The 27,743-nt window shown below is 46.9% G+C and overlaps 1 protein-coding gene across 1 annotated transcript in view; it reads left to right on the top strand.

The window, feature by feature from the left end:
* VWA5B1 (von Willebrand factor A domain containing 5B1) overlaps positions 1-27,743 on the top strand; it is a 129,616-nt gene that overhangs the window by 64,294 nt on the left and 37,579 nt on the right. Inside the window, exons 10-14 of the mRNA XM_077456313.1 lie at positions 10,845-11,047; positions 12,583-12,697; positions 14,453-14,638; positions 16,419-16,599; positions 16,863-17,026. Coding sequence (XP_077312439.1) covers positions 10,845-11,047; positions 12,583-12,697; positions 14,453-14,638; positions 16,419-16,599; positions 16,863-17,026 — 849 coding nt within the window. The remainder of the gene's footprint in view (positions 1-10,844; positions 11,048-12,582; positions 12,698-14,452; positions 14,639-16,418; positions 16,600-16,862; positions 17,027-27,743) is intronic.

Raw genomic sequence — 27,743 nt, 5'->3', positions numbered from 1 at the left:
TGGGGGAGGGGACATTAGAGTGTAAGCTCCTCTGTACAGAGACTGATGTGACTGTGGGGGAGGGGACATTAGAGTGTAAGCTCCTCTGGTACAGAGACTGATGTGACTGTGGGGGGAGGGGACATTAGAGTGTAAGCTCCTCTGTACAGAGACTGATGTGACTGTGGGGGGAGGGGACATTAGAGTGTAAGCTCCTCTGTACAGAGACTGATGTGACTGTGGGGGGAGGGGACATTAGAGTGTAAGCTCCTCTGTACAGAGACTGATGTGACTGTGGGGGAGGGGGCATTAGAGTGTAAGCTCCTCTGTACAGAGACTGATGTGACTGTGGGGGAGGGGACATTAGAGTGTAAGCTCCTCTGTACAGAGACTGATGTGACTGTGGGGGGAGGGGACATTAGAGTGTAAGCTCCTCTGTACAGAGACTGATGTGACTGTGGGGGAGGGGGCATTAGAGTGTAAGCTCCTCTGTACAGAGACTGATGTGACTGTGGGGGGGGGGGGGAGACATTAGAGTGTAAGCTCCTCTGTACAGAGACTGATGTGACTGTGGGGGGAGGGGACATTAGAGTGTAAGCTCCTCTGTACAGAGACTGATGTGATTGTGGGGGGAGGGGACATTAGAGTGTAAGCTCCTCTGTACAGAGACTGATGTGACTGTGGGGGAGGGGACATTAGAGTGTAAGCTCCTCTGTACAGAGACTGATGTGACTGTGGGGGGAGGGGACATTAGAGTGTAAGCTCCTCTGTACAGAGACTGATGTGACTGTGGGGTGAGGGGACATTAGAGTGTAAGCTCCTCTGTACAGAGACTGATGTGACTGTAGGGGAGGGGACATTAGAGTGTAAGCTCCTCTGTACAGAGACTGATGTGGCTGTGGGGGGAGGGGACATTAGAGTGTAAGCTCCTCTGTACAGAGACTGATGTGACTGTGGGGGGAGGGGACATTAGAGTGTAAGCTCCTCTGTACAGAGACTGATGTGACTGTGGGGGGGGGGACATTAGAGTGTAAGCTCCTCTGTACAGAGACTGATGTGACTGTAGGGGAGGGGACATTAGAGTGTAAGCTCCTCTGTACAGAGACTGATGTGACTGTGGGGGGAGGGGACATTAGAGTGTAAGCTCCTCTGTACAGAGACTGATGTGGCTGTGGGGGGAGGGGACATTAGAGTGTAAGCTCCTCTGTACAGAGACTGATGTGACTGTAGGGGAGGGGACATTAGAGTGTAAGCTCCTCTGTACAGAGACTGATGTGACTGTAGGGGGGGGAGGGGACATTAGAGTGTAAGCTCCTCTGTACAGAGACTGATGTGACTGTGGGGGGAGGGGACAGTAGAGTGTAAGCTCCTCTGTACAGAGACTGATGTGACTGTGGGGGGAGGGGACATTAGAGTGTAAGCTCCTCTGTACAGAGACTGATGTGACTGTGGGGGAGGGGACATTAGAGTGTAAGCTCCTCTGTACAGAGACTGATGTGACTGTAGGGGAGGGGACATTAGAGTGTAAGCTCCTCTGTACAGAGACTGATGTGGGGGGGGAGGGACATTAGAGTGTAAGCTCCTCTGTACAGAGACTGATGTGACTGTGGGGGGGAGGGGACATTAGAGTGTAAGCTCCTCTGTACAGAGACTGATGTGACTGTGGGGGGGAGGGGACATTAGAGTGTAAGCTCCTCTGTACAGAGACTGATGTGACTGTGTGGGGGGGGGGGGACATTAGAGTGTAAGCTCCTCTGTACAGAGACTGATGTGACTGTGGGGGGGAGGGGACATTAGAGTGTAAGCTCCTCTGTACAGAGACTGATGTGACTGTGGGGGGGAGGGGACATTAGAGTGTAAGCTCCTCTGTACAGAGACTGATGTGACTGTGGGGGGAGGGGACATTAGAGTGTAAGCTCCTCTGTACAGAGACTGATGTGACTGTGTGGGGGGGGGGGGACATTAGAGTGTAAGCTCCTCTGTACAGAGACTGATGTGACTGTGTGGGGGGGGGGGGGACATTAGAGTGTAAGCTCCTCTGTACAGAGACTGATGTGGCTGTGGGGGGGAGGGGACATTAGAGTGTAAGCTCCTCTGTACAGAGACTGATGTGACTGTGGGGGGGGGGACATTAGAGTGTAAGCTCCTCTGTACAGAGACTGATGTGACTGTGGGGGAGGGGACATTAGAGTGTAAGCTCCTCTGTACAGAGACTGATGTGACTGTGGGGGGAGAGGACATTAGAGTGTAAGCTCCTCTGTACAGAGACTGATGTGACTGTGGGGGGGAGGGGGCATTAGAGTGTAAGCTCCTCTGTACAGAGACTGATGTGACTGTGGGGGGAGGGGACATTAGAGTGTAAGCTCCTCTGTACAGAGACTGATGTGACTGTGGGGGGAGGGGACATTAGAGTGTAAGCTCCTCTGTATAGAGACTGATGTGACTGTGGGGGGGAGGGGGCATTAGAGTGTAAGCTCCTCTGGTACAGAGACTGATGTGGCTGTGGGGGGGAGGGGACATTAGAGTGTAAGCTCCTCTGGTACAGAGACTGATGTGACTGTGGGGGGAGGGGACATTAGAGTGTAAGCTCCTCTGGTACAGAGACTGATGTGACTGTGGGGGAGGGGACATTAGAGTGTAAGCTCCTCTGTACAGAGACTGATGTGACTGTGGGGGGAGGGGACATTAGAGTGTAAGCTCCTCTGTACAGAGACTGATGTGACTGTGGGGGGAGGGGACATTAGAGTGTAAGCTCCTCTGTACAGAGACTGATGTGACTGTGGGGGGAGGGGACATTAGAGTGTAAGCTCCTCTGTACAGAGACTGATGTGACTGTGGGGGGAGGGGACATTAGAGTGTAAGCTCCTCTGTACAGAGACTGATGTGACTGTGGGGGGGAGGGGACATTAGAGTGTAAGCTCCTCTGTACAGAGACTGATGTGACTGTGGGGGGGGGGGGCATTAGAGTGTAAGCTCCTCTGTACAAAGACTGATGTGACTGTGGGGGAGGGGACATTAGAGTGTAAGCTCCTCTGTACAGAGACTGATGTGACTGTGGGGGGAGGGGACATTAGAGTGTAAGCTCCTCTGTACAGAGACTGATGTGACTGTGGGGGAGGGGACATTAGAGTGTAAGCTCCTCTGTACAGAGACTGATGTGACTGTGGGGGGAGGGGACATTAGAGTGTAAGCTCCTCTGTACAGAGACTGATGTGACTGTGGGGGAGGGGACATTAGAGTGTAAGCTCCTCTGTACAGAGACTGATGTGACTGTGGGGGGAGGGGACATTAGAGTGTAAGCTCCTCTGTACAGAGACTGATGTGACTGTGGGGGGAGGGGACATTAGAGTGTAAGCTCCTCTGGTACAGAGACTGATGTGGCTGTGGGGGGGAGGGGACATTAGAGTGTAAGCTCCTCTGTACAGAGACTGATGTGACTGTGGGGGAGGGGACATTAGAGTGTAAGCTCCTCTGTACAGAGACTGATGTGACTGTGGGGGGGGGGGGGACATTAGAGTGTAAGCTCCTCTGTACAGAGACTGATGTGACTGTGGGGGGAGGGGACATTAGAGTGTAAGCTCCTCTATACAGAGACTGATGTGACTGTGGGGGGAGGGGACATTAGAGTGTAAGCTCCTCTGTACAGAGACTGATGTGACTGTGGGGGGAGGGGACATTAGAGTGTAAGCTCCTCTATACAGAGACTGATGTGACTGTGGGGGGAGGGGACATTAGAGTGTAAGCTCCTCTGTACAGAGACTGATGTGACTGTGGGGGAAGGGGGCATTAGAGTGTAAGCTCCTCTGGTACAGAGACTGATGTGGCTGTGGGGGGGAGGGGACATTAGAGTGTAAGCTCCTCTGTACAGAGACTGATGTGACTGTGGGGGAGGGGACATTAGAGTGTAAGCTCCTCTGTACAGAGACTGATGTGACTGTGGGGGAGGGGACATTAGAGTGTAAGCTCCTCTGTACAGAGACTGATGTGACTGTGGGGGAGGGGACATTAGAGTGTAAGCTCCTCTGGTACAGAGACTGATGTGACTGTGGGGGGAGGGGACATTAGAGTGTAAGCTCCTCTGTACAGAGACTGATGTGACTGTGGGGGGAGGGGACATTAGAGTGTAAGCTCCTCTGTACAGAGACTGATGTGACTGTGGGGGGAGGGGACATTAGAGTGTAAGCTCCTCTGTACAGAGACTGATGTGACTGTGGGGGAGGGGGCATTAGAGTGTAAGCTCCTCTGTACAGAGACTGATGTGACTGTGGGGGAGGGGACATTAGAGTGTAAGCTCCTCTGTACAGAGACTGATGTGACTGTGGGGGGAGGGGACATTAGAGTGTAAGCTCCTCTGGTACAGAGACTGATGTGACTGTGGGGGAGGGGGCATTAGAGTGTAAGCTCCTCTGTACAGAGACTGATGTGACTGTGGGGGGGGGGGGGGGAGACATTAGAGTGTAAGCTCCTCTGTACAGAGACTGATGTGACTGTGGGGGGAGGGGACATTAGAGTGTAAGCTCCTCTGTACAGAGACTGATGTGATTGTGGGGGGAGGGGACATTAGAGTGTAAGCTCCTCTGTACAGAGACTGATGTGACTGTGGGGGAGGGGACATTAGAGTGTAAGCTCCTCTGTACAGAGACTGATGTGACTGTGGGGGGAGGGGACATTAGAGTGTAAGCTCCTCTGTACAGAGACTGATGTGACTGTGGGGTGAGGGGACATTAGAGTGTAAGCTCCTCTGTACAGAGACTGATGTGACTGTAGGGGAGGGGACATTAGAGTGTAAGCTCCTCTGTACAGAGACTGATGTGGCTGTGGGGGGAGGGGACATTAGAGTGTAAGCTCCTCTGTACAGAGACTGATGTGACTGTGGGGGGAGGGGACATTAGAGTGTAAGCTCCTCTGTACAGAGACTGATGTGACTGTGGGGGGGGGGGACATTAGAGTGTAAGCTCCTCTGTACAGAGACTGATGTGATTGGCTCAGTGATCTCTGTACAGCACTGCGGTATATGTCAGAGCTATGTACATGTATAGTAATAATAGACCTGATTTTTCTCCGTTGTAGTCGGGCCACACTTTTTTTTTAACTGGCCTGTGATTGGACAGTGAAGGGAAAAGCAGCAGAATAATAAGGTGGTCTCTGTGTCCCTCTTTTCTCTCCTCCTATCAGCAAGCTCCATGCACTGCACCTAAACCGATTGGCTCCCTGCGCTGCTTCCCCCTCCCCCAGTCTGAGCTCGGCTGCACAGAGACAGCAGCTGACGCCATGTTTCCTAGAAATCATCCGTACATTTACTAATCTGTGTCTTGTAGTGAGACGCTCGCTCTGTGGCGGGGGGGGGGTTTGCTGGGATTTGCAGCCGTAGGATTTTATTTTCCAGGAGGTCTCCCTGGATTTAAAAATCACAAAACGAGGCCGCCTCCGCCAATCGCTGTTTTTGTGGCCCCTCCACCCCCACCCCCATCGCCGTGCGTTTCCCCGCCTGCCAAACGTGAGCTCGCTAATGGTCTCCATGTCGTGTCGGCGTCTCTAGGGGGGGGGCGATTTCTACATTCACCGGGTCCCGGGGCTGAGGATGAGACGATCGATTTCCCAGCGGAGACTCCAGAGCCCGGGATGAAAAACGTGGAAGAAGAGCGCCACCTGCTGCCCACACCTGATCACAGCCTGCGGAGCTGCAGTGCAGGAGCCGGGCAATGGCGCTCACAGGCCCCCCGTATAGCCGGAGAAGCTCGGGGGGCCCATTTACACTGTTGTGTTTTAATGCACACGCTGAACATGCGCACAGATCTCTGGGCTGAAAAAATATCAATAAAAATGCATAAAATGTAAATGGATGATTCTTTCTTTTTTTTTTTATTGGCGTGATAAGATTCAGGAGAACAAAGCATAGAAATCCCAAATAATCCATTCATAAAGGTCCAAAAATACAGCCTAAACATTTCTCAGAGCCTTTCCTCTACATCAGGGTCCCCATTAGAGTCCTCCTTTACATCACTGTCCCCATCAGAGTCCCCCTTTATATCACTGTCCCCATCAGAGTCCCCCTTTATATCACTGTCCCCATCAGAGTCCCCCTTTATATCACTGTCCCCATCAGAGTCCCCCTTTATATCACTGTCCCCATCAGAGTCCCCCTTTATATCACTGTCCCCATCAGAGTCCCCCTTTACATCACTGTCCCTATCAGAGTCCTGCTTTACATCACTGTCCCCAGCAGAGTCCTCCTTTACATCACTGCCCCCATCAGAGTCCCCCTTTATATCACTGTCCCTATCAGAGTCCTCCTTTACATCACTGTCCCCATCAGAGTCCTCCTTTACATCACTGTCCCCATCAGAGTCCTCCTTTACATCACTGTCCCCAGCAGAGTCCCCCTGTACATCACTGCCCCCATCAGAGTCCCCCTATATATCACTGCCCCCATCAGAGTCCCCCTTTACATCACTGTCCCCATCAGAGTCCTCCTTTACATCACTGTCCCCATCAGAGTCCTCCTTTACATCACTGTCCCCATCAGAGTCCTCCTTTACATCACTGTCACCATCAGAGTCCTCCTTTACATCACTGTCCCCAGCAGAGTCCTCCTTTACATCACTGTCACCATCAGAGTCCTCCTTTACATCACTGTCCCCATCAGAGTCCCCCTTTACATCAGGTCCCCATTAGAGTCCCCCTTTACATCACTGTTCCCATCAGAGTTCCCCTTTACATCAGGTCCCCATTAGAGTCCCCCTTTACATCACTGTTCCCATCAGAGTCCCTCTTTACTTCACTGCCCCATCAGAGTCCTCCTTTACATCACTGTCCCCATCAGAGTCCTCCTTTACATCACTGTCCCCATCAGAGTCCCCCTTTACATCAGTGTCCCCATCAGAGTCCTCCTTTACATCACTGTCCCCATCAGAGTTCCCCTTTACATCACTGTCACCATCAGAGTCCCTCTTTACTTCACTGCCCCATCAGAGTCCCCCTTTACATCACTGTCCCCATCAGAGTCCCCCTTTACATCACTGTCCCCATCAGAGTCCCCCTTTACATCAGGGTCCCCATTAGAGTCCCCCTTTACATCAGGGTCCCCATCAGAGTCCCCCTTTACATCACTGTCTCCATCAGAGTCTTCCTTTACATCACTGTCCCCATCAGGGCCCCCATCAGAGTCCCCCTTTACATCACTGTCCCCATCAGAGTCCTCCTTTACATCACTGTCCCCATCAGAGTCCCCCTTTACATCAGTGTCCCCATCAGAGTCCTCCTTTACATCACTGTCCCCATCAGAGTTCCCCTTTACATCACTGTCACCATCAGAGTCCCTCTTTACTTCACTGCCCCATCAGAGTCCCCCTTTACATCACTGTCCCCATCAGAGTCCCCCTTTACATCACTGTCCCCATCAGAGTCCTCCTTTACATCACTGTCCCCATCAGAGTCCCCCTTTACATCAGGGTCCCCATTAGAGTCCCCCTTTACATCAGGGTCCCCATCAGAGTCCCCCTTTACATCACTGTCCCCATCAGAGTCCTCCTTTACATCACTGTCCCCATCAGAGTCCCCCTTTACATCACTGTCACCATCAGAGTCCCTCTTTACTTCACTGCCCCATCAGAGTCCCCCTTTACATCAGGGTCCCCATTAGAGTCCCCCTTTACATCAGGGTCCCCATCAGAGTCCCCCTTTACATCACTGTCCCCATCAGAGTCCTCCTTTACATCACTGTCCCCATCAGAGTTCCCCTTTACATCACTGTCACCATCAGAGTCCCTCTTTACTTCACTGCCCCATCAGAGTCCCCCTTTACATCACTGTCCCCATCAGAGTCCCCCTTTACATCACTGTCCCCATCAGAGTCCTCCTTTACATCACTGTCCCCATCAGAGTCCCCCTTTACATCAGGGTCCCCATTAGAGTCCCCCTTTACATCAGGGTCCCCATCAGAGTCCCCCTTTACATCACTGTCCCCATCAGAGTCCCCCTTTACATCACTGTCCCCATCAGAGTCCCCCTTTACATCAGGGCCCCCATCAGAGTCCCCCTTTACATCACTGTCCCCATCAGGGTCCCCATCAGTGTCCTCTCTTACATTAGAGTCTGGCTGATAGCTTTATGCATAACCTCAGTAGATCACTTCAAACCCGCAATGTGTGTGTATATATATATATATGTATTGCAGTTGGAAAGTGGAATTTCCCCTCACTTCCTGTTTGGCTATGAGACAGGAAGTGAAGGAAAATCTCCCCAATGGGACACAGATGGGGGGAGGGGGGGGGGGGGGGATCAGACAGGGGTTATAACCCTTTCTTACTATATTACTATAGCCACAAAAAAAAAAATGGTGGCGGCGGCTTTAGTTCTTACTTTAAATTGCCGCAGAATCCCAGAGATTAGGGCAATAATCTCACCAAGCTGGCCAGCAATACCCTGCGTGCCAAAACCAACCCGACAAAGAAAACCGTCATTTTATAGGCAGAGACGGGCCGATTTTAATTTGGATTCACAACCATATTCAATTTAGAAACAATTTGGAAACCTCTAAGAAGAGGCTGCGATGCCACACGGGAGCCCTGGGAAAAGCCTGCTGAAAATTGAGTTTTAGGTCGAACAAAGGTCAACCAATCGCACGTTATTATTTTAACGCTCGCAATTTACAGATCCGTATTATTATTATTATGGTCTCCCCGTCAGGTCGGCTGGCGGGATCGGTTTTCTTGCGGCGTCCGGCTTGGGGGGGGGGGGGTCTATTTAAAGCCGACGCCTAATCCTGCTTTGTCCGAGCGCCGCGGATTACGGGAGGGGAATTCCTGCCGCGGCTCGCAATCTGGTGTCCTCGCCTGGCGGGGGGAAGTAAAAGCGATCAGAGGCGCGGCGGCCTCTTCGCGGTCACTGGGGAATTTGCGCTCTTGGTTTCCTTTGGCAGGATTAAGGCCGACCGACCAGCCTCGTCCGTCCGTCTGTTGTATTGATCCCTCCCCCCCTGTCTGCGGGATCGGCGGCGCTGACGCTTAGCACGGGATCAAGGAGAAAATTCAATATGTGCGAAGGCTGGAGGGAGGGGGAGGGGGGGTGCATTGTGGGGGATCACAACGGCCAAGGGGCTGTCTCTGATTGGGGGGGAATAAAAAAATATACAGTATCTGACAAAAGTAAGTACACCCCTCATTGACATCTCTGTAAATCTTTTCTTCTCTCTTTTCATGTGACAACACTGAAGAAATGACACTTGTCTACAATGTAAAGTAGTGAGTGTACAGCTTGTATAACAGTGTCAATTTCCTGTCCCCTCAAAATAACACAACACACAGCCATTAATGTCTAAACCGCTGGCAACAAAAGTCAGTACACCCCCTAAGTGAAAATGTCCAAATTGGACGCAAAGTGTCAATATTTTGTGTGGCCGCCATTATTTTCCAGCACTGCCTTCACCCTCTTGGGCATGGAGGTCAGCAGAGCTTCACAGGTCACCACTGGAGTCCTCTTCCCCTCCTCCATGATGACATCACGGAGCTGGTGGATGTTGGGGACCTTCCCCTCCTCCACCTTCCCTCTGAGGATGTCCCACAGATGATCAATAGGGTTTAGGTCTGGAGACATGCTTGGCCAGTCCATCACCTTTACCCTCAGCTTCTTTAGCAAGGCAGTGGTGGTGTTGGAGGTGTGTTTGGGGTGGTTATCATGTTGGAATACTGCCCTGCGGCCCAGTCTCTGAAGGGAGGGGATCATGCTCTGCTTCAGTATGTCACAGTACATGTTGGCATTCATGGTCCCCTCAATGATCTGTAGCCCCCCAGTGCCGGCAGCACTCATGCAGCCCCAGACCATGACACTCCCACCACCATGCCTGACTGTAGACAAGACATACTTGTCTTTGTCCTCCTCACCTGGTTGCCCCCACACACGCCTGACACCATCTGACACCAAATACCTTTATCTTGGTCTCATCAGAGCACAGGACGTGGTTCCAGTAATCCATCTCCTTAGTCTGCTTGTCTTCAGCAAACTGTTTGTGGTCTTTCTTGTGCATCATCTTTAGAAGAGGCTTCCTTCTGGGACCAATTTGATGCAGTGTGCGGCGTATGGTCTGAGCACTGACAGGCTGACCCCCCCCCCCCCTACAACCTCTGCAGCAATGCTGGCAGCACTCATACGTCTATTTCCCAAAGACAACCTCTGGATATGACGCTGAGCACGTGACCTCAACTTCTTTGGTGGACCATGGCGAGGCCTGTTCTGAGGGGAACCTGTCCTGTTATACCGCTGTATGGTCTTGGCCACCGTGCTGCAGCTCAGTTTCAGGGTCTTGACAATCTTCTTATAGCCTAGACCATCTTTATGTAGAGCAACAATTCTTATCTTCAGATCCTCAGAGAGTTCTTTGCCATGAGGTGCCATGTTGGACTTCCAGTGACCAGTATGAGAGAGTGAGAGCGATAACACCAAATTTAACACACCTGCTCCCCATTCACACCTGAGACCTTGTAACACTAACGAGTCACATGACACTGGGGGGGGGGGAGGGAAAATGGCTAATTGGGGCCCAATTTGGAGATTTTCACTTAGGGGTGTACTTAGACATTAAGTGCTTATATGTTCACGGCTCCGGCGCCGTGATTCGCCGGAGCCGCGATGACGTCGCTCCCGCGCATGCGTACGGGAGCTGACGTTTGCGGCATATCGCCACGATCTGCAGCCTGCCCCAGTGCGCCGCTGTCTACAGGGCATGCTGTCTTTGGGCAAATATCGGGAAAATGGCTAATTGGGCTCAATTTGGAGATTTTCACATGACTTTTACATGAATACGTTCCAGTCTCTTCTTGTGTGATGGAAATATTTGATTTCCTCATCTTTCTCTCTCTCTCTTCTAGGAAAGTCTGGCCATCGCCTGCGAAAGCATTAAGAAGCTGCGGGCCGACATGGGCGGGACCAACATTTTATCTCCGCTGAATTGGATCATAAGGCAGCCGGTGTGCCGGGGTTACCCGCGCCTCCTCTTCCTGCTCACCGACGGTGCCGTCAGCAACACGGGGAAAGTCATCGAGCTGATCCGCCACCATTCGTCCTTCACCCGGTAAGATGATAGGAGGCGGCTTTGAGGGAAAGGTGGGCGGGGTTTGTGACACCCATAGATAATCACTGTGGACACAAAGAAAAGACCAAGTCCTGAGCATGTTCCTCCGGCCCCCCCTCTGCACCTGATAACTTACAACACAGTCCAAAACCTGAGCCATGTCCTGTTGACGCGTTTTGCCCCGACTGAGCTCATTTGTAGAGACCTCTAGAAATAAGCCCAATCAGAGTGAAACGCATCAGGGGGGTGTGGCTTAGGGTGGGGACTGTGTTATAAGCCATGTGCTTTGGCTAAACTTGATGGTGAGACTTTATGGAGTACGGCTTTGTCCTTTGTTTTTACTATAACAATTTCAAAGGTTCTGAACATGAATAAATAATGCCTTATTTGTGGGTATTCAATGGATGACTAAAAATTTTTTTATTTAATAATTATATGTTATTATTATTATAATTATTATAAATCTTATAATAATTATTATTTAATAATTATATATTATTATTATTATAAATCTTATAATTCTTATTTAATAATGATATATTATTATAAATCTTATAATAATTCTTATTTAATAATTATATATTATTAGCATTATAAATCTTATAATAATTATTATTTCATAATTATATATTATTACTATTATTATAATTCTTATAATAATTATTATTTAATTATTATATATTATTATTATAAATCTTATAATAATTCTTATTTCATAATTATATATTATTACTATTATTATAAATCTTATAATAATTATTATTTAATAATTATATATTATTATTATTATAAATATTATAATTATTATTTAATAATTATATATTATTATTATACATCTTATAATAATTATTATTTAATAATTATATATTATTATTATTATTATTATAAATCGTATAATTATTCTTATTTAATAATTATATATTATTATTATTATAAATCTTCAATGGATGACTAAATTAATTTTTATTTAATAATTATATGTTATTATTATTATTATTATTATTATTATTATAATTATTATAAACCTTATAATAATTATTATTTAATAATTATATATTATTATTATTATTATTATAAATCTTATAATTATTATTTAATAATTATATATTATTATTATTATTATAAATCTTATAATTATTATTTAATAATTATATATTATTATAAATCTTATAATAATTCTTATTTCATAATTATATATTATTACTATTATTATAAATCTTATAATAATTCTTATTTAATAATTATATATTATTATTATTATTATAAATATTATAATTCTTATTTAATAATTATATATTATTATTATTATAAATATTATAATTATTCTTATTTAATAATTATATATTATTATTATTATTATTATTATTATTATAAATATTATAATTATTATTTAAATAACAAATGACACACTAATTAAAAAATGATAAAAATAAAAAAAAACGGAATTAGAAATCTCCAGTCCAGATGACATAAAAAGTGCCTCTATGTTTTTACCTTTGTGTTGTGTTCCTGTTTTTTTTTTTTTTGTGCTATAGATGTTACAGTTTCGGGATTGGTCAGAACGCCTGCCGCCGCCTGGTACAGGGCGTGGCCAGCGTGTCCAAAGGGAGCGCCGAGTTCTTGGTGGAAGGGGAGAGGCTGCAGCCAAAGGTGAGGTGACGACCATCGTTGGAATGTGAAGCGGGCTCGCCTCTGCTGCCCAGGCCAATTTTCAGCTTTCAGCGCTGTCACACTTTGAATGACAATTGCGCGGTCACATGCATCACTGTACACAAATTAATTTGTTATTATTTTTTTTCACATAAATAGAGCTTTCTTCTGGTGGTATTTACTCACCACTGGGTTTTTTTTTATTTTTTTTGCTAAATGAACAGAAAAACAAAATGGGAAAAAGCTAATTTTTATTCCTTTATGTTATAAAATTTTGCAAATAAATAATCCTTCTTCATAATTATAATTAACAATGTATTCTGCTACATTTCTTTGGTGGAAATAACCCAAATCAGTGTATATTATTTAGTCTTTAGGAAAGGAGTCCTGACTCTATGGGATATATAATATCTGAAAATCGATCAGTTCTGATGTACTGACGGACTATCTAATTTCCTGAGGCCCAAAAATGCCAGGACACCACAAATATCCCCAAATCAATTCTTTTTGGAAAGTAGACCGTCTGAGGTATTACGTAAGAGCCATGGCAATTTTTTTGAAGTTGTAATTTTTTTGTCACAATTTTTTGGGGAAAATGGAGAAATTATAAAAAAAAAAAAAAGAAAATCACAATTATTAAAATATTATTATAATATATTATATATTATAGTATATTATATTATTATAATTTTTACATACTGTCACCAGTGTAGTACAGCGTCATCATATAACGGGTGTGGCGGTGACAGTATGTACACTTTAAAAAAAATTATATATTTCTTCAATTTTTTTTTTCTTTTTATCTTTTTTATAATTATTTCTTTTTCTTTTATTTTTTTAGGATTTTTTTTAAACAAGTCGTTACCAGAGCAATACATTGTTACCATAGTAACACTGTACTACTTCTGGGGAAGTGATCACGATTTATTTATTTATTTTTATTACACATTATGATTGTTTATACCGGTGAATTTCATAGGTATAAGCAACCATTTTTTACTAAAGAAAACCAGTTCATTCAGTTTGTTTTGTTGTGATTAGCTTGGCCACAGCTAATCACATGGTACAGATGGGCTGTGATTGGCCCTGTCTGTACCATGTGATCACTGTGACCAATCACAGCTAGCAACACAATTGTATACAATGGATGGCATGAACAGGAAGCCAATCATTGTTTACAATTGCCATGTGATCTGCTGTGATTGGTCACATTGATCATATGATACTGGCAGAGGGGCCCTATAGCGATCAGCCATTGGCTGTGTCTGGTGTCTTGTAGTTCGCAGAGCTGAACTGGGCAGGACCGGTAAGACTACTGGAAATAGCACAGGAAGTTATGAGCCCACAAGATTTCTGGCAGGATCAACGGGTATTTCTTTGAACTGATTGAGTTATCAGACGGGAAAAGTTGCGTCTTTCATTTAATTGCGGAATCCCTCGAAGAAAAATGTGTGGAGTTGGAAGTTGCAACGCCGGAGATAATTATTCGACATTAGGCCACGCCCAGAGTAAAAGAAAACACAAGAACTGAAGACTCCAAACTGGTGATGAAAGCGTAACAATGTAACATTGATTACAATAAAGTCAGGCCCCGCCCTCCCACTTAGCATTCGTGTTGAACGATTTCAGCCCTGGGCTGGCGAATTCCGGTATCTACAGAACAGAAGCAGGGAAGTCTAGAATAGGTGAAAAGGCCGAAGTATTTCCAGGGACAGGCGGTGCCGTTATCTGACGTTTCTTTCCTCCGTCCGGCAGATGTTGCAGTCCCTGAAGAAGTCGACGGCTCCGGTTCTGAGTGACGTCACAGTAGAATGGGTTTTCCCAGAATGCACCGAAGTCCTCATCTCTCCGGTCAGCTCCAGCTTCCTGTTCCCGGGGGATCGGCTGGTGGGCTACGGCATTGTGTGCAACACCTCGCGCTACCTCTCCAATCCGCGCACCGTGAGTAAAGGTGGAGCTGAAAAATGGCCACGAGAGGCTTAATACCATTTCATACCATTGTCTTTTCTTATGTAAGAAATGCCGACATTCTACTTAGATAAAAGCGATATGTCAGTCATAGGTGGAGTATGGTGGGTGGAGGCATCTGCTGGCTACTTAGAGCACACAGGGGGGGGGGGGGGGTTTGATCCCTGCCCTGTGTGAGAAGCAATTCCAAGGACATTCAGGGGATATAGTGTTCTATTGTACAACATTGGGACAGCGATTATAGCATGGGTGGGGCTGCAATTAAAGCATGGGTGGGGCTGCAATTAAAGCATGGGTGGGGCTGCAATTACAGCATAATTGGGGCTGCAATTACAGCATGCGTGGGGCTGCAATTAAAGCATGGGTGGGGCTGCAATTACAGCATGCCCCCATGACGGGGGTGGGGCTGTAAATACAGCATGGTTGGGGCTGCGATTAAAGCATGGGTGGGGTTGCAATTACAGCATAATTGGGGCTGCAATTACAGCATGCGTGGGGCTGCAATTACTGAATGTGTGGGGCTGCAATTAAAACATGGGTGGGGCTGCAATTACAGCATGATTGGGGCTGCAATTACAGCAAGGGTGGGGCTGCAATTAAAGCATGCCCCCATGGGGGGGCTGGGATTGTAAATACAGCATGGGTGGGGCTACAATTAAAGCATAGGTGGGGCTGAAATTACAGAAAGGGTGAGGCTGCAATTAAAGCATGGGTGGGGCTGCAATTACAGCATGGGTGGGGCTGTAATTAAAGCATGCCCCCATGGGGGGGGGGGGGCTGGGGCTGTAAATACAGCATGGTTGGGGCTGCTATTAAAGCATGGTGGGGCTGAAAATACAGCATGGTTGGGGCTTCAAATACAGCATGGGTGGGACTGTAATTAAAGCATGGGTGGGACTGCAATAAAGTATGGTTGGGGTTGCAATTACAGCATTGGTGGGACTGCAAGTAAAGCTTGGGTGGGGCTGCAATTAAAGCATGGGTGGGGCTACGATTATGCTGTAATTGCAGCATGGATGGGTCCTTCCTAGACCCCTTCCCACTTAGCATTAATGCTGAAGGATTTCAGCAAGTGCCCTGCTAAAGTTCACTTCAATATCTCCAGAATAGAAGCAGGTCAGAGTCTAGAAAAAGGTTTAAAAAACAATTGTGGGAACAAGTTTTTTGTTCAGTTTTTGCTGTCTGTGTCCTCATAGGAGAGGTATCCCATTACTTCCTTTCCTTATGACACCCTTTTACCAGGACAGGAAGTGAGGGTAAATCTTCATAATGGGAATACATAATAAAATAAAAACCTAGAACATGAATGATCGTTGGATTTGACACATCAATAATTCCTGGTTCACATACATTCAAGCAGAGCGTATTGGCTGAGGTTGCTCTCAGCCCCAACAGGGTGCCCTTTAGCTAAGGGGTCCAGGTTTAAAACATCTAAATGAGGGCGCCAGACCAGGGAAATAAGAATATTGTAATACTGATGTAAATTTATACAAGACACAAGACATCCGACGCGTTTTGGCAGCTCAGCGACCTTCCTCAGGGCTACAAGACAAATACAAGGGGGTTGTAACCATATGAAGTTCTATGCAAATCGAATCACATTGAGCTTTATCAATCAAAATCTAAAACACAATGTAACCAAAATCATAATAATAAACTTCCACACGTTCCAAAGGTTCTTACCTCCAGGAGAGAATTTTCTTTATGATCCTGATATTCAGTCATTTCGTTTTCCACCTTCTTCTCGCGGCAGGACAAGCGGCGGAGATACAGCATGATGCGCTCCCAGGAATCGGGAAGTTCCGTCTTCTTCCAGTCACAGGATTCGTCTGGAAGTAGCGGGTCAAGGGGTCACCAAGATGGCGGACTTCCATCAGAACACAGCACGGAATTCCTGGAAGCTAAGGAAGACCTGTCTGGGGATCATGATGGGGGTAGGTGGTCGGGGGCGGTCATAGGTCACACCCCTAAATCGCCCCCCTGTAATGGCAATGTATGTAACCAACAGTTCAATCAGCATCTCCACTAAACTACAATTAAGAAAAGCTTAGCCAGCCAGATTCTTAGATTTGCACTGAGCGAGAGGAACGGTGAAGCACAATCACTGTACAACACTTGGGCCCCAACCGGAAGGATGGAGTAGTGGATAATAACTTGTACTTATCAAAAAAAACAAACATCTCCTTTTCTCCTGCAGCCTCTGATTGCAGCTTCCAGCGTCGGGCGTACAGCGTCAGCCAGATCGCCGATCACCAGCCCATGCCAAGAGTCCACACCTCCAGCGACCCCAGCTCTATCCAGGAGAAGAGCCCGCTCTGCCGGATACAGATCACCGACAATGCCGACGTTCAGGAGTCACAGGTATGTTGTGTCATTGTCGATCGTGACCTCAGACTGCTATTATAGATAACCTGTCTAGCCAACTCTACCATGGAGAAGCTCTATGACCAATGCTATCAAAGAGAACCTGTCTAGCCAACCCTATCAGAGAGAACCTGCTTAGCCAACCCTATCAGAGAGAACCTGCTTAGCCAACCCTATCAGAGAGAACCTGCTTAGCCAACCCTATCAGAGAGAACCTGCTTAGCCAACCCCATCAGAGAGAACCTGCTTAGCCAACCCTATCAGTGAGAACCTGCTTAGCCAACCCTATCAGAGAGAACCTGCTTAGCCAACCCTACCAGAGTGAACCTGCTTAGCCAACACTATCAGAGAGAACCTGCTTAGCCAACCCTATCAGTGAGAACCTGCTTAGCCAACCCTATCAGAGAGAACCTGCTTAGCCAACCCTGTCAGAGAGAACCTGCTTAGCCAACCCTGTCAGAGAGAACCTGCTTAGCCAACCCTGTCAGAGAGAACCTGCTTAGCCAACCCTATAAGAGAGAACCTGCTTAGCCAACCCTATAAGAGAGAACCTGCTTAGCCAACCCTATCAAAGAGAATCTTTCTGGCTAAAGCTATCAAAGAGAACCTGTCTAGCCAACACTATCAAAGATAATCAGTCTGGCCAACCCTATCAGAGAGAATCTGTCTAGCCAACTCCATCAGAGAGAATAGATCTGGCCAAACCCATCAGAGAGAATCTATATAGCTAACCCTCGCAGAGAATTAGTCTAGCCAACACTATCAGAGAGAACCTGTCTGGCCAAAGCTAACAAAGAGAACCCGCCTAGCCAACAATTTGTCTAGCCAACCCTTTTAGAGAAAATCTGTCAAGCCAACACCAGCAAAGAGAACCTGCTTAGCCAACACTATCAATGAGAATATGTCTGGCTAAAGCTAAATAAGAGAACCTGTCTAGCCAACACTATCAAAGATAATCTGTCTGGCCAACCCCACCAGAAAGAATCTGTCTAGCTAACCCTCTCATTGAATCAGTCTGGCCAAAGCTAACAAAGAGAACCCATCTAGCCAACACTATCAGAGTGAATTTGTCTGGCCAAAGCTAACAAACTGCCTAGCCAACAATTTGTGTAGCCAACCCCATCAGAGAGAATCTCTATGGCAAACTCCATCAGAGAGAATCTGTCTAGCTAACCCTATCAGAAAAAAATTGGTCTAGCCAACCCTATCAGAAAGAATCTGTCTGGCCAATCTTATCAAAGAGAATCTGTCTAGCCAATGCTATCAGAGGGAATATGTCTGACCAACCCCATCAGAGAGAATCTATCTGGCCAACTATTGTTCATCCATGGAAGCCACTCTTGCCTGACTCCTGGGAGGTGACAGTGAAGGCAGAGCTCCCCCCTGCAGCATCCTTTGTGGGGACTTGTCTGCCCTTGGCCGGCCATGGTGGCCTTCAACTCTGAATGGTTGACAGTTGGCTTCCTTCATTACTGGTTTCCATCAAAGGAAACCTCTCATGACGGAAACATAGATGCCATGAGATGGCCACAGCAGGGGTGCAGAGCCAGGAACTCCAAAGGTTGAAAGATAAAGGAGTCTTTCGGTTGGTTTAATATCAGTTATGATGGGGAAATCCTTGAATAAGGCTCTATATTGACTATGGGACTTTATTGTGCTTATATAGCAGTAATCGTTTTGAATGAAAGAGCCATAAGCCTGGGCTTTCTGAATTCCCTTGAGAGTTCCGGGGTCGGCTCTTGTCCACTCCAGCAAAGTTTCCCTCATCAAGCTGCATGTAGAATCCAGCAGTGGGGGTGGCAGCACTCCCAATGGGCAAGGCCAAGGACTCAGAAGCCTGAAAAGTGTCAAGTACTAGGTTTGCTTCTGCTGACCTCCTCCTCAAAAACGTTCAGCGCTTGGCTGTCTCTGGCTTCAGCATTTTGTGAATCACTGACCCAGCTCAGGAATTCTGATTTGCACTTAAGCTACAGGAGGGGCACAACAACAAGCGGTTGACCTTAGCCATGGTAAGCTACGCGTTTCACACAGGGCTGCCATTAACGCCAAAGAGAAATTAATTTCCTAATAAAGTCATTTACGGTTTTATCGTCTTCCTTCAAAAGGCGACGCGCATTCGTTTGGAATGATTTAATGAAAAGTGCTTCCAGTAAAACACATCTTGTCCCTTTAATAATTCACATTTAATAACACTCGTTCTCCTCGAAGGACTCAAAGCTGACGCCGTGTACTCCTCTGACCGCTAAAATCACACACCAGGTAAAGTCAGACTGACCATGGCTTTAGTCTCCAGTGCAGAAGGGGTTAAGTAATGGCTCCTACAGCAACGCGCAATGGTAATTTTAACCCTGGGATCCCCAGTGTTGATTTTCCTACCTCCAGGAAAGCAGGCTGGGGGGGGGGGGGGGTTCATGGGCTGTTTGAGTGCCTCTGCAACGTTAACCGCACTCTCTAGGCGCCACTTCGCTGTCGTTCTTCATACCGTACATCATGATCCCCCAGTGTGGCATGAAAATGGGGCACTCTCACTTCCAAACAGACATCCCTAGTCGCCATGGCAACACAGCTCAGGTTAAAGACTTTCCTAGCATCTCATTTGCAGCGCCGAAAATCGATGGAGAAAAAAAAGAACTCCCCCCGACCAGCAACGAGCGCTTTAATCCCAAAACATTTTGTCTTAATCTTTTGCAGCGCTTGGCGTCTGGCCAGTTACTGTGGGAAGAAGTAAATATTGTAGTAAGAAAATTCCTTTAAATGATGGTAGTTTTATAGTATTCCCAATATAGATGGTTCCATCAAAATCTGAAGTTCAAGTGAATCGAATTACCTGCCAGAACTTGGGGAGATTTTCCTGCATTCGTTTGTGTCTCTGCCCCTCCCACAATGGGGAGATTCCCTGCAGTAGTTTGTGTCTCTGCCCCTCCCACAATGGGGGGATTTCCCTGCATTAGTTTGTGTCTCTGCCCCTCCCACAATGGGGGGATTTCCTGCAGTTGTTGGTGTCTCTGCTCCTCCCACAATGGGGAGATTTCCCTGCATTAGTTTGTGTCTCACTACCCCTCCCACAATGGGGGGATTTCCTGTAGTCGTTGGTGTCTCTGCCCCTCCCACAATGGGGAGATTTCCCTGCAGTAGTTTGCATCTCTGCCCCTCCCACAATGGAGAGATTTCCTGCAGTAGTTTGTGTCTCTGCCCCTCCCACAATGGGGGGATTTCCTGTAGTCGTTGGTGTCTCTGCCCCTCCCACAATGGGGAGATTTCCCTGCAGTAGTTTGTGTCTCTGCTCCTCCCACACTGGGGAGATTTCCCTGCATTAGTTTGTGTCTCACTACCCCTCCCACAATGGGGGGATTTCCTGTAGTCGTTGGTGTCTCTGCCCCTCCCACAATGGGGAGATTTCCCTGCAGTAGTTTGCATCTCTGCCCCTCCCACAATGGAGAGATTTCCTGCAGTAGTTTGTGTCTCTGCCCCTCCCACAATGGGGGGATTTCCTGTAGTCGTTGGTGTCTCTGCCCCTCCCACAATGGGGGGATTTCCTGTAGTCGTTGGGTGTCTCTGCCCCTCCCACAATGGGGAGATTTCCCTGCAGTAGTTTGTGTCTCTGCCCCTCCCACAATGGGGAGATTTCCTGCAGTAGTTTGTGTCTCTGCCCCTCCCACAATGGGGAGATTTCCCTGCAGTAGTTTGTGTCTCTGCCCCTCCCACAATGGGGAGATTTCCTGCAGTAGTTTTCTTTTCATAAAAGTGGACCAGTCTGTAAAACAATTTTGATTATAGTGAGACGGGCGCAGAACCCGAAGGGCCCTTGACTAGGAAAGCAATGCCGGACTGTTTCATTCTCTATGGAGACTCTGAAGGCATAAAGCCAATGAATTTATTGCTGTGTCAGAGACATCTGTGGTCACACTCCCCTTTGGTGACCCTTCGGAGTGACGGGCTGCCCACACCATGAGAGGGCGAACTGTCTGCACAGCTGTTCTGTGCGATTTATATTGCGTGATTAAGTTATTATCGGTTTAATCTCAGAATTCCAAAACACAAATGCCAGTGGCAGAAATCCTCTCCAACGGTTAACCCGAATTTTCAAGCATCTCCATTAATTAGTCAACGAGCGAGCAGCAATTAGTCCAGCGGGGGAGGCTTCCTCAGGAGGACTCCTAGCCTCATGCTGGCTCGCCAGGCCCTGATAATCCCTGCTCATATTGATCGGAGCTCCTATGAAGACTCAGGAGGGTTTCCATGACTTCCTCAGGAGGACTCCTAGCCTTATGCTGGCTCGCCAGGCCCTGATAATCCCTGCTCATATTGATCGGAGCTCCTATGAAGACTCAGGAGGGTTTCCATGACTTCCGCAGGAGGACTCCTAGCCTCATGCTGGCTCGCCAGGCCCTGATAATCCCTGCTCATATTGATCGGAGCTCCTATGAAGACTCAGGAGGGTTTCCATGACTTCCTCAGGAGGACTCCTAGCCTCATGCTGGCTCGCCAGGCCCTGATAATCCCTGCTCATATTGATCGGAGCTCCTATGAAGACTCAGGAGGGTTTCCATGACTTCCTCAGGAGGACTCCTAGCCTCATGCTGGCTCGACAGGCCCTGATAATCCCTGCTCATATTGATCGGGGCTCCTATGAAGACTCAGGAGGGTTTCCATGACTTAATTCTGCCCAACTGATGGCTAAAAATGGCCAATAAAAATAAATATTTCCAGTAAAAAATGCAGTAGGTGGTTGTTTATGGATCATTTGCATAGCAGGGAACACACTGACCCAACCTAACATCCAGATTTTTATAGTATTTGGGTTTTTGGTCTAGTTGACTCCTTGGTTAGTTCTCAGTGATTCTAATTGGTCTCCATGGTCTTATTTTCTGCTTTTGATGACATCCAAGACCTTTCAACTAGTTATAGGGCCTTCTAGCTAGTTGATGCCTTCAGCTGATCCAACTGGTCTTCCAAACCTTCCAGCGAGCGCCCCCCCCCTCCTTAGCCTTACCAGGCTGTGTGCCCTCAACATGGGGGGGTGCCTTGGGGAAGGGGGGCCGCGCGGCCCCCCCACCGCCAAAGCACCTTGTCCCCATGTTGATGAGGACAAGGGCCTCTTCCCAACAACCCTGGGCGTTGGTTGTCGGGGGGTCTGCGGGTGGGGGGCTTATCGGAATCCTGGAGCCCCCTTTAATAAGGGGGCCCCCGGATACCGGCCCCCCACCCTATGTGAATGAGTATGGGGTACAATGTACCCCTACCCATTCACCTGTGAAAAAAAGTACAAAAAAAAAAAACACAACACAGGGTAAAAATAGTTTATTGCACAGCTCCGGGGGTCTTCCGTCTTCGGGGGTCTTCTCGCCGGACTCCTCCGCTATCTTCTTGTAGCTCTTTTGCTAGCGGAGGAGCCCGGCTTTCTTCCTCGACGCCGCCCTCTTCTTCCGACTTCGGGGGTCTTGTCCCCCTCTTCTGGGGTCTTGTCCCCCTCTTCGGTTCTTCTGCCGGGCCACCGCGTCTTCTTATAGCTCTTTTACAGGCGGTGGCCCGGTCTTCTGTCGCCGCTGTCATCGCCGCCGCTTTCTGGCCTTCTGTTCTTCTCTTCTTCTCTTCAGATGTTGACTCGTCGCATGCTTCGGATTCCGATAAGCCCCCCGCCCGCAGACCCCTGACAACCAACGGCCAGTGTTGTCGGGAAGAGGCCCTTGTCCTCATCAACATGGGGACAAGGTGCTTTGGCACCCCCCATGTTGAGGGCACGCGGCCTGGTACGGCTCAGGAGGGTGGGGGCGCTCGCTCGTCCCCCCCTTTCCTGGCCGGCCGGGTAGCGTGCTCGGACAAGGGTCTGATGTGGACCTGGGGGGAACCCCCACGCGATTTTATTCGGCGTTGGGGTTCCCCTTTAAGTCCATACCAGGTGGAGAAGGAGAAGTCGCTGGCCCCGCCTACCTGGAGACCCGCTCGAAATGAGCGGACTTTTCTCCAGGCGGGAAGATTGGAGTGCAAAACTACTTTCTAAGTCCGCCGTACTTTCGGGTCAAAAAAGTCCGCCGGAGGCTACACACGAGGGGGGGGGGGGGGAGGGGGCGTTGTCCGGCGGACTTGAGTTTGCCGGACTTTTCCACCCGACTGTTTGATCGTGTGTACGCGGCATAAGCCAGCATTCAAAACCTCTTCAAGGCCTTCTAACTGGTCTCTAAAGCACACTAAACCATTCTAAAGCACCTTTGGCTGATCTTCAAGGCCCTGGCTGGTCTTTGGAACCTTCTAAACTAAAATTCAAGGTCCTTTACCAAATTTTTTTTTTGCCATTTAACGAAATTTTACTCACTTTCACCTTCACTCTACAGGACTATAAAAGGGATTTTCAGAGCCTTCCGGTGACTCCTACAGAACTTTCCGCTGGTGGTCAAAGGGCATCAGTGTTCACGGCCTTCGACTTCTATTTCAAGAACTTTGAATGGCCTTCAAGCATTTTGTAGTAGGTCTTTAGGGCTCCTTATCAGCTTCATTGCATTATGCACCTCTTTTTATCCTCTCGGTTTATCCAAGTACCCACTGGTGGCTGTCTAATCATCTACACCAGGGTCTCCAAACTTTCTAAACAAAGGGACAATTTACTGTCCTTCAGACTTTAGGTGGGGGGGGGGGGGGGGGGGACTGTGGCCAGTGGGAGCAGAAAATTTGCTAATATCCATGGGAATAATCCTCATCTTTGGTACCAGTAGGAGGAAAAACGCCCATATCTGTAGGAGGATATGTGCCCCATTGTTGGTGTCACTGGGAGAAATAGTGCCCTATCATTGGTGTCACTAGAAGGAATTGTACTCCATCATTGTTGTCACTGGAGGGAATTGTGCCCCATCATTGGTGTCACTGGGAGGAATTATGACCCATCATTGGTGTCATTGAGAGGAATGTTGCCCCTTCACTGGTGTCACTGGGAGCAATTATGCCCATCATTGGTGTCACTGGGAGGAATTGTGCTCCGTCATTGGTGTCATTGGGAGGAATTGTGCCCCGTCATTGGTGTCACTGGAAGGAATTGTGAACCATCATTGGTGTCACTGGGAGGAATTATGCCCCATCATTGGTGTCACTGGGAGGAATTGTGCCCCGTCATTGGTGTCATTGAGAGGAATTTTGCCCCTTCACTGGTGTCACTGGGAGCAATTATGCCCATCATTGGTGTCACTGGGAGCAATTATGCCCATCATTGGTGTCACTGGGACGAATTGTGCTCCGTCATTGGTGTCATTGGGAGGAATTGTGCCCCGTCATTGGTGTCACTGGGAGGAATTGTGCCCCGTCATTGGTGTCACTGGGAGGAATTATGCCCCATCTTTGGTGTCACTGGGAGGCATTATGCCCCATCACTAGTGTCACTGAGAGGAATTATGCCCATCATTGGTGTCACTGGGAGGAATAGTGCCCCATCATTGGTGTCAGTTAGATGAATTGTGCCCCATCATTGGTGTCATTTGGAGGAATTGTGCCCCATGATTGGTGTCAGTTGGATGAATTGTGCCCCATCATTGGTGTCATTTGGAGGAATTGTGCCCCATCGTTGGTATAAACGGATGAAATACTGTCCCAAAGACCAGATAAAAGCAAGCAAAGGGCCACAGTTTGGGGGCCACTGATCTAAACGTCTCCACCGGCACCGTTATTTCCAGTATCCTCTGAATGTAGACATTTAGGTGATTATTTATGTATTCAGTGGCACAATTACACCCTCTGTAGTGTGTTTTGGCTAATATTTTGTATTAGCAGAACCTTTAAACTAATTTATGGAGATTTGATTAATTTACTGATTATTCAGTGTTTAATTAAACATGCATAAGTATTGCCTGAACCTCTCCGATATAATCCTGGGGGGGGTGGAGAGAGCGGCTGGAAGCTATACTCCGATCTCCTGACAACTGTGATGAAGGTTCTGATCTCATAGAAACATTCCGAGGGAGAGACATTCCCGATGCTGAGAAGTTTTGTGTCCGAGAGCTGAAATTCGGACATCTTTTCTTAGGAAAATGATTAGTTTGCTCTTCTAATTCAAAGATAAAAATGAAAAGCACATGTAAAAATGATTTGGAAAAGTAACCCCCCCCCCCTCCTTGCCTGCCTATTTGGATGGCTCCATAGGAAATGTGCATCAGAGAGAGAGAGAGAGTCTGAAAGAAAACAGCCTCTGCTTTAGTTGCTGTGGAAAACCCATTTGTAAATCCCGTTTCATGGTCATGAAAAGAAGCGATGGGAAACCTGCCCAGCTGGGAAATGGACAATAAAATTTGGCACGAAACATCAACAATGAAATAAAAAAAAAGGTTTTGGCTAGAAGTTGGATGTTTATTTGGAAAACAAAGGTTTGATAAAGATATTAAAAAACATATAAAACAGCTTAAAAACATGAATAATAATACAAAAAAAAAAAAAAAAGTAATGTAATTGGCCCCAAACCAGTTTAGCGTACCCTTTAAGAGAGAGAAAGAGTTTGAAAGAAAACAGCATCTGCTTTACTTGCTGTAGAAAACCCATAGTGCTTCGTGAATCCTTTTTCATTTCCATGATAAGAAGCCAAGTGAAATCTGCCCAGCTGAGAAATAGACAATAAAATTTGCCATGAAACATCAACAATTAAATAAAAGCTTTGGCTACAGTTGATCTTTAGGATTTGATGAAGATATTAACCGGTTCCCGAAACCGGCGCACGCCGATGTACGTCGGCAGAATGGCACAGGCAGGCAAAGGGGTGTACCTGTACGTCCCTTTAAATTTGCCGCCCTGCCATCGCGTGCTGGTCGGGACCCCCCGTGAGTACGGTCGCGGGTCCCGCAGACTTGATCGCCGCTGGGCATACCGGCGATCGTCTCACGGGGGGGCGGCTGAACGAGGAAATGCCGTTGTAGACAGCATCTCCCCGTTCTGCCTAGCAACTAGTGATGCTGATTTCTGCTCCATGTGATTGGAGCAGAGATCAGTGTTCGCTAAATTAAAGCCCAGCCCCCCACGCCCCTAGGAGCACTTAACCCCCTACAATAAAGGAGAAAATTTTTTTTAGGGAGTTAGGGAAGGGGAAAAAAAAAAAAATTGGAGGAACCTTCACACAAAAGACCTCAAAGAAAAGTGTAGGTTCAATTGGACTTTTTAGGCAAGAGAAACTCCCTAAAAAAAATAAACTAGGACGTGGCAATCGGTTGTTCTGACCTTTTAGTATATCCACAGACACCACCCTGTGATAGATACACACCCTCATCTAAATACTAACCCCCAGTGTCATTTACACAGGAATCACTGCATTTATATAGCACTGATTGCTGTATAAATGACAATGGTCCCAAAAATGTGTCAAAAATGTCCGATGTGTCCCCCACAATGCCGCAGTCACAATAAAAAATCGCTGATCGCCGCCATTACTAGTAAAAAAAAAAAATTATTAATAAAAATGCCTTAAAACTATCCCCTATTTTGTAAACGCTATAACTTTTGCGCAAACCAATCAATAATCGCTTATTGCGATTTTTTTTTTTTTTTTACCAAAAATATGTAGAAGAATACGTATCGGCCTAAACTGAGGGAAAAAAATGTTTTTTTTATATATTTTTGGGGGATATTTATTATAACAAAAAGTAAAAAAGAATGTGTTTTTTTTTTCAAAATTGTCGCTCTATTTTTGTTTATAGTGCAAAAAATAAAAACCGCAGAGGTGATCAAATACCACCAAAAGAAAGCTCAATTTGTGGGAAAAAAAGGACGTCAATTTTGTTTGGGAGCCACGTCGCCACGACCGCGCAATTGTCAGTTAAAGAGACGCAGCGCCGAATCGCAAAATAGTGGTCTAATCTTTGGCCAGCATAATGGTCCGGGGGGCTGAAAGTGGTTAAAAACAGCATAAAAACATGAAATAAAAAAAATAAATAAAAAAATGTAATGCAATTGGCACCAGATTAACATTTAGGATTTTGGCCTTTTAGATACCTCCCATTCTACTCCATCCCCTTCAGTAGTTAACAGCGGAAAGGAAACAGCAGACAGTACCATAGATGACCCATCTAGCGGACCCTTTTTGGTGTTTCCATTATAAAAAGGCAGGTTGAAGATGTTCTGCAACTTCCATTTTGATCCTCCATCGTGCTTTTGGTGGCATTATACGCCAAAAGAAAATTGGAGTTAAAGAAAGTTGCATTCCTGATCTCAGTATTCATCTGAACATTTTGTGCATATTGGAGAACCCCTAAAAAAAAAAAAAAAAAAAATTGTGGAATGTATTTTCGCCTTTTTTTTTGCCAGATTATGCGTGGGAAGCCACAGCTGTTAAAGTAGGTCCGTGTTTCGTGTTTCGTGTAGATAGCTACAAATGTTCTCGTACAAAGTATTTCTGTTTTTATTTTGTCTGTGGTGTCTAAAAATACCAAAAACATTTGTTGAAGTTCCGTGTCATTGATCTCACTCTTTTCGAAACAAGAGAGATCGGCTGAACATCCATAGGAGGGGCTCAGGAGACAAAACGGCCGCCATACTTCTTTCAGTGCCACGTTTGGGTTTCACAGTACGGCCCCACAGCTTTTATGGTGACGCCACCATGATTTACAGTGCCTTGCGAAAGTATTCACCCCCCTTGAACTTTTCAACCTTTTGCCACATTTCAGGCTTCAAACATAAAGATATAAAATGTTTATTTTTTGTGAAGAATCACCAACAAGTGGGACACAATTGTGAAGTGGAACGAAATCTA

Source organism: Lithobates pipiens, unplaced genomic scaffold, assembly GCF_037356315.1.
Source record: "Lithobates pipiens isolate NorthernLeopardFrog02 unplaced genomic scaffold, aLitPip1_a1.2 Scaffold_27, whole genome shotgun sequence".
In the NCBI taxonomy this organism is placed as follows: Eukaryota; Metazoa; Chordata; class Amphibia; order Anura; family Ranidae; genus Lithobates; species Lithobates pipiens.
The sequence above is the reverse complement of the archived record's forward strand: the minus strand, read 5'-3'. Positions and strand labels throughout refer to the sequence as shown.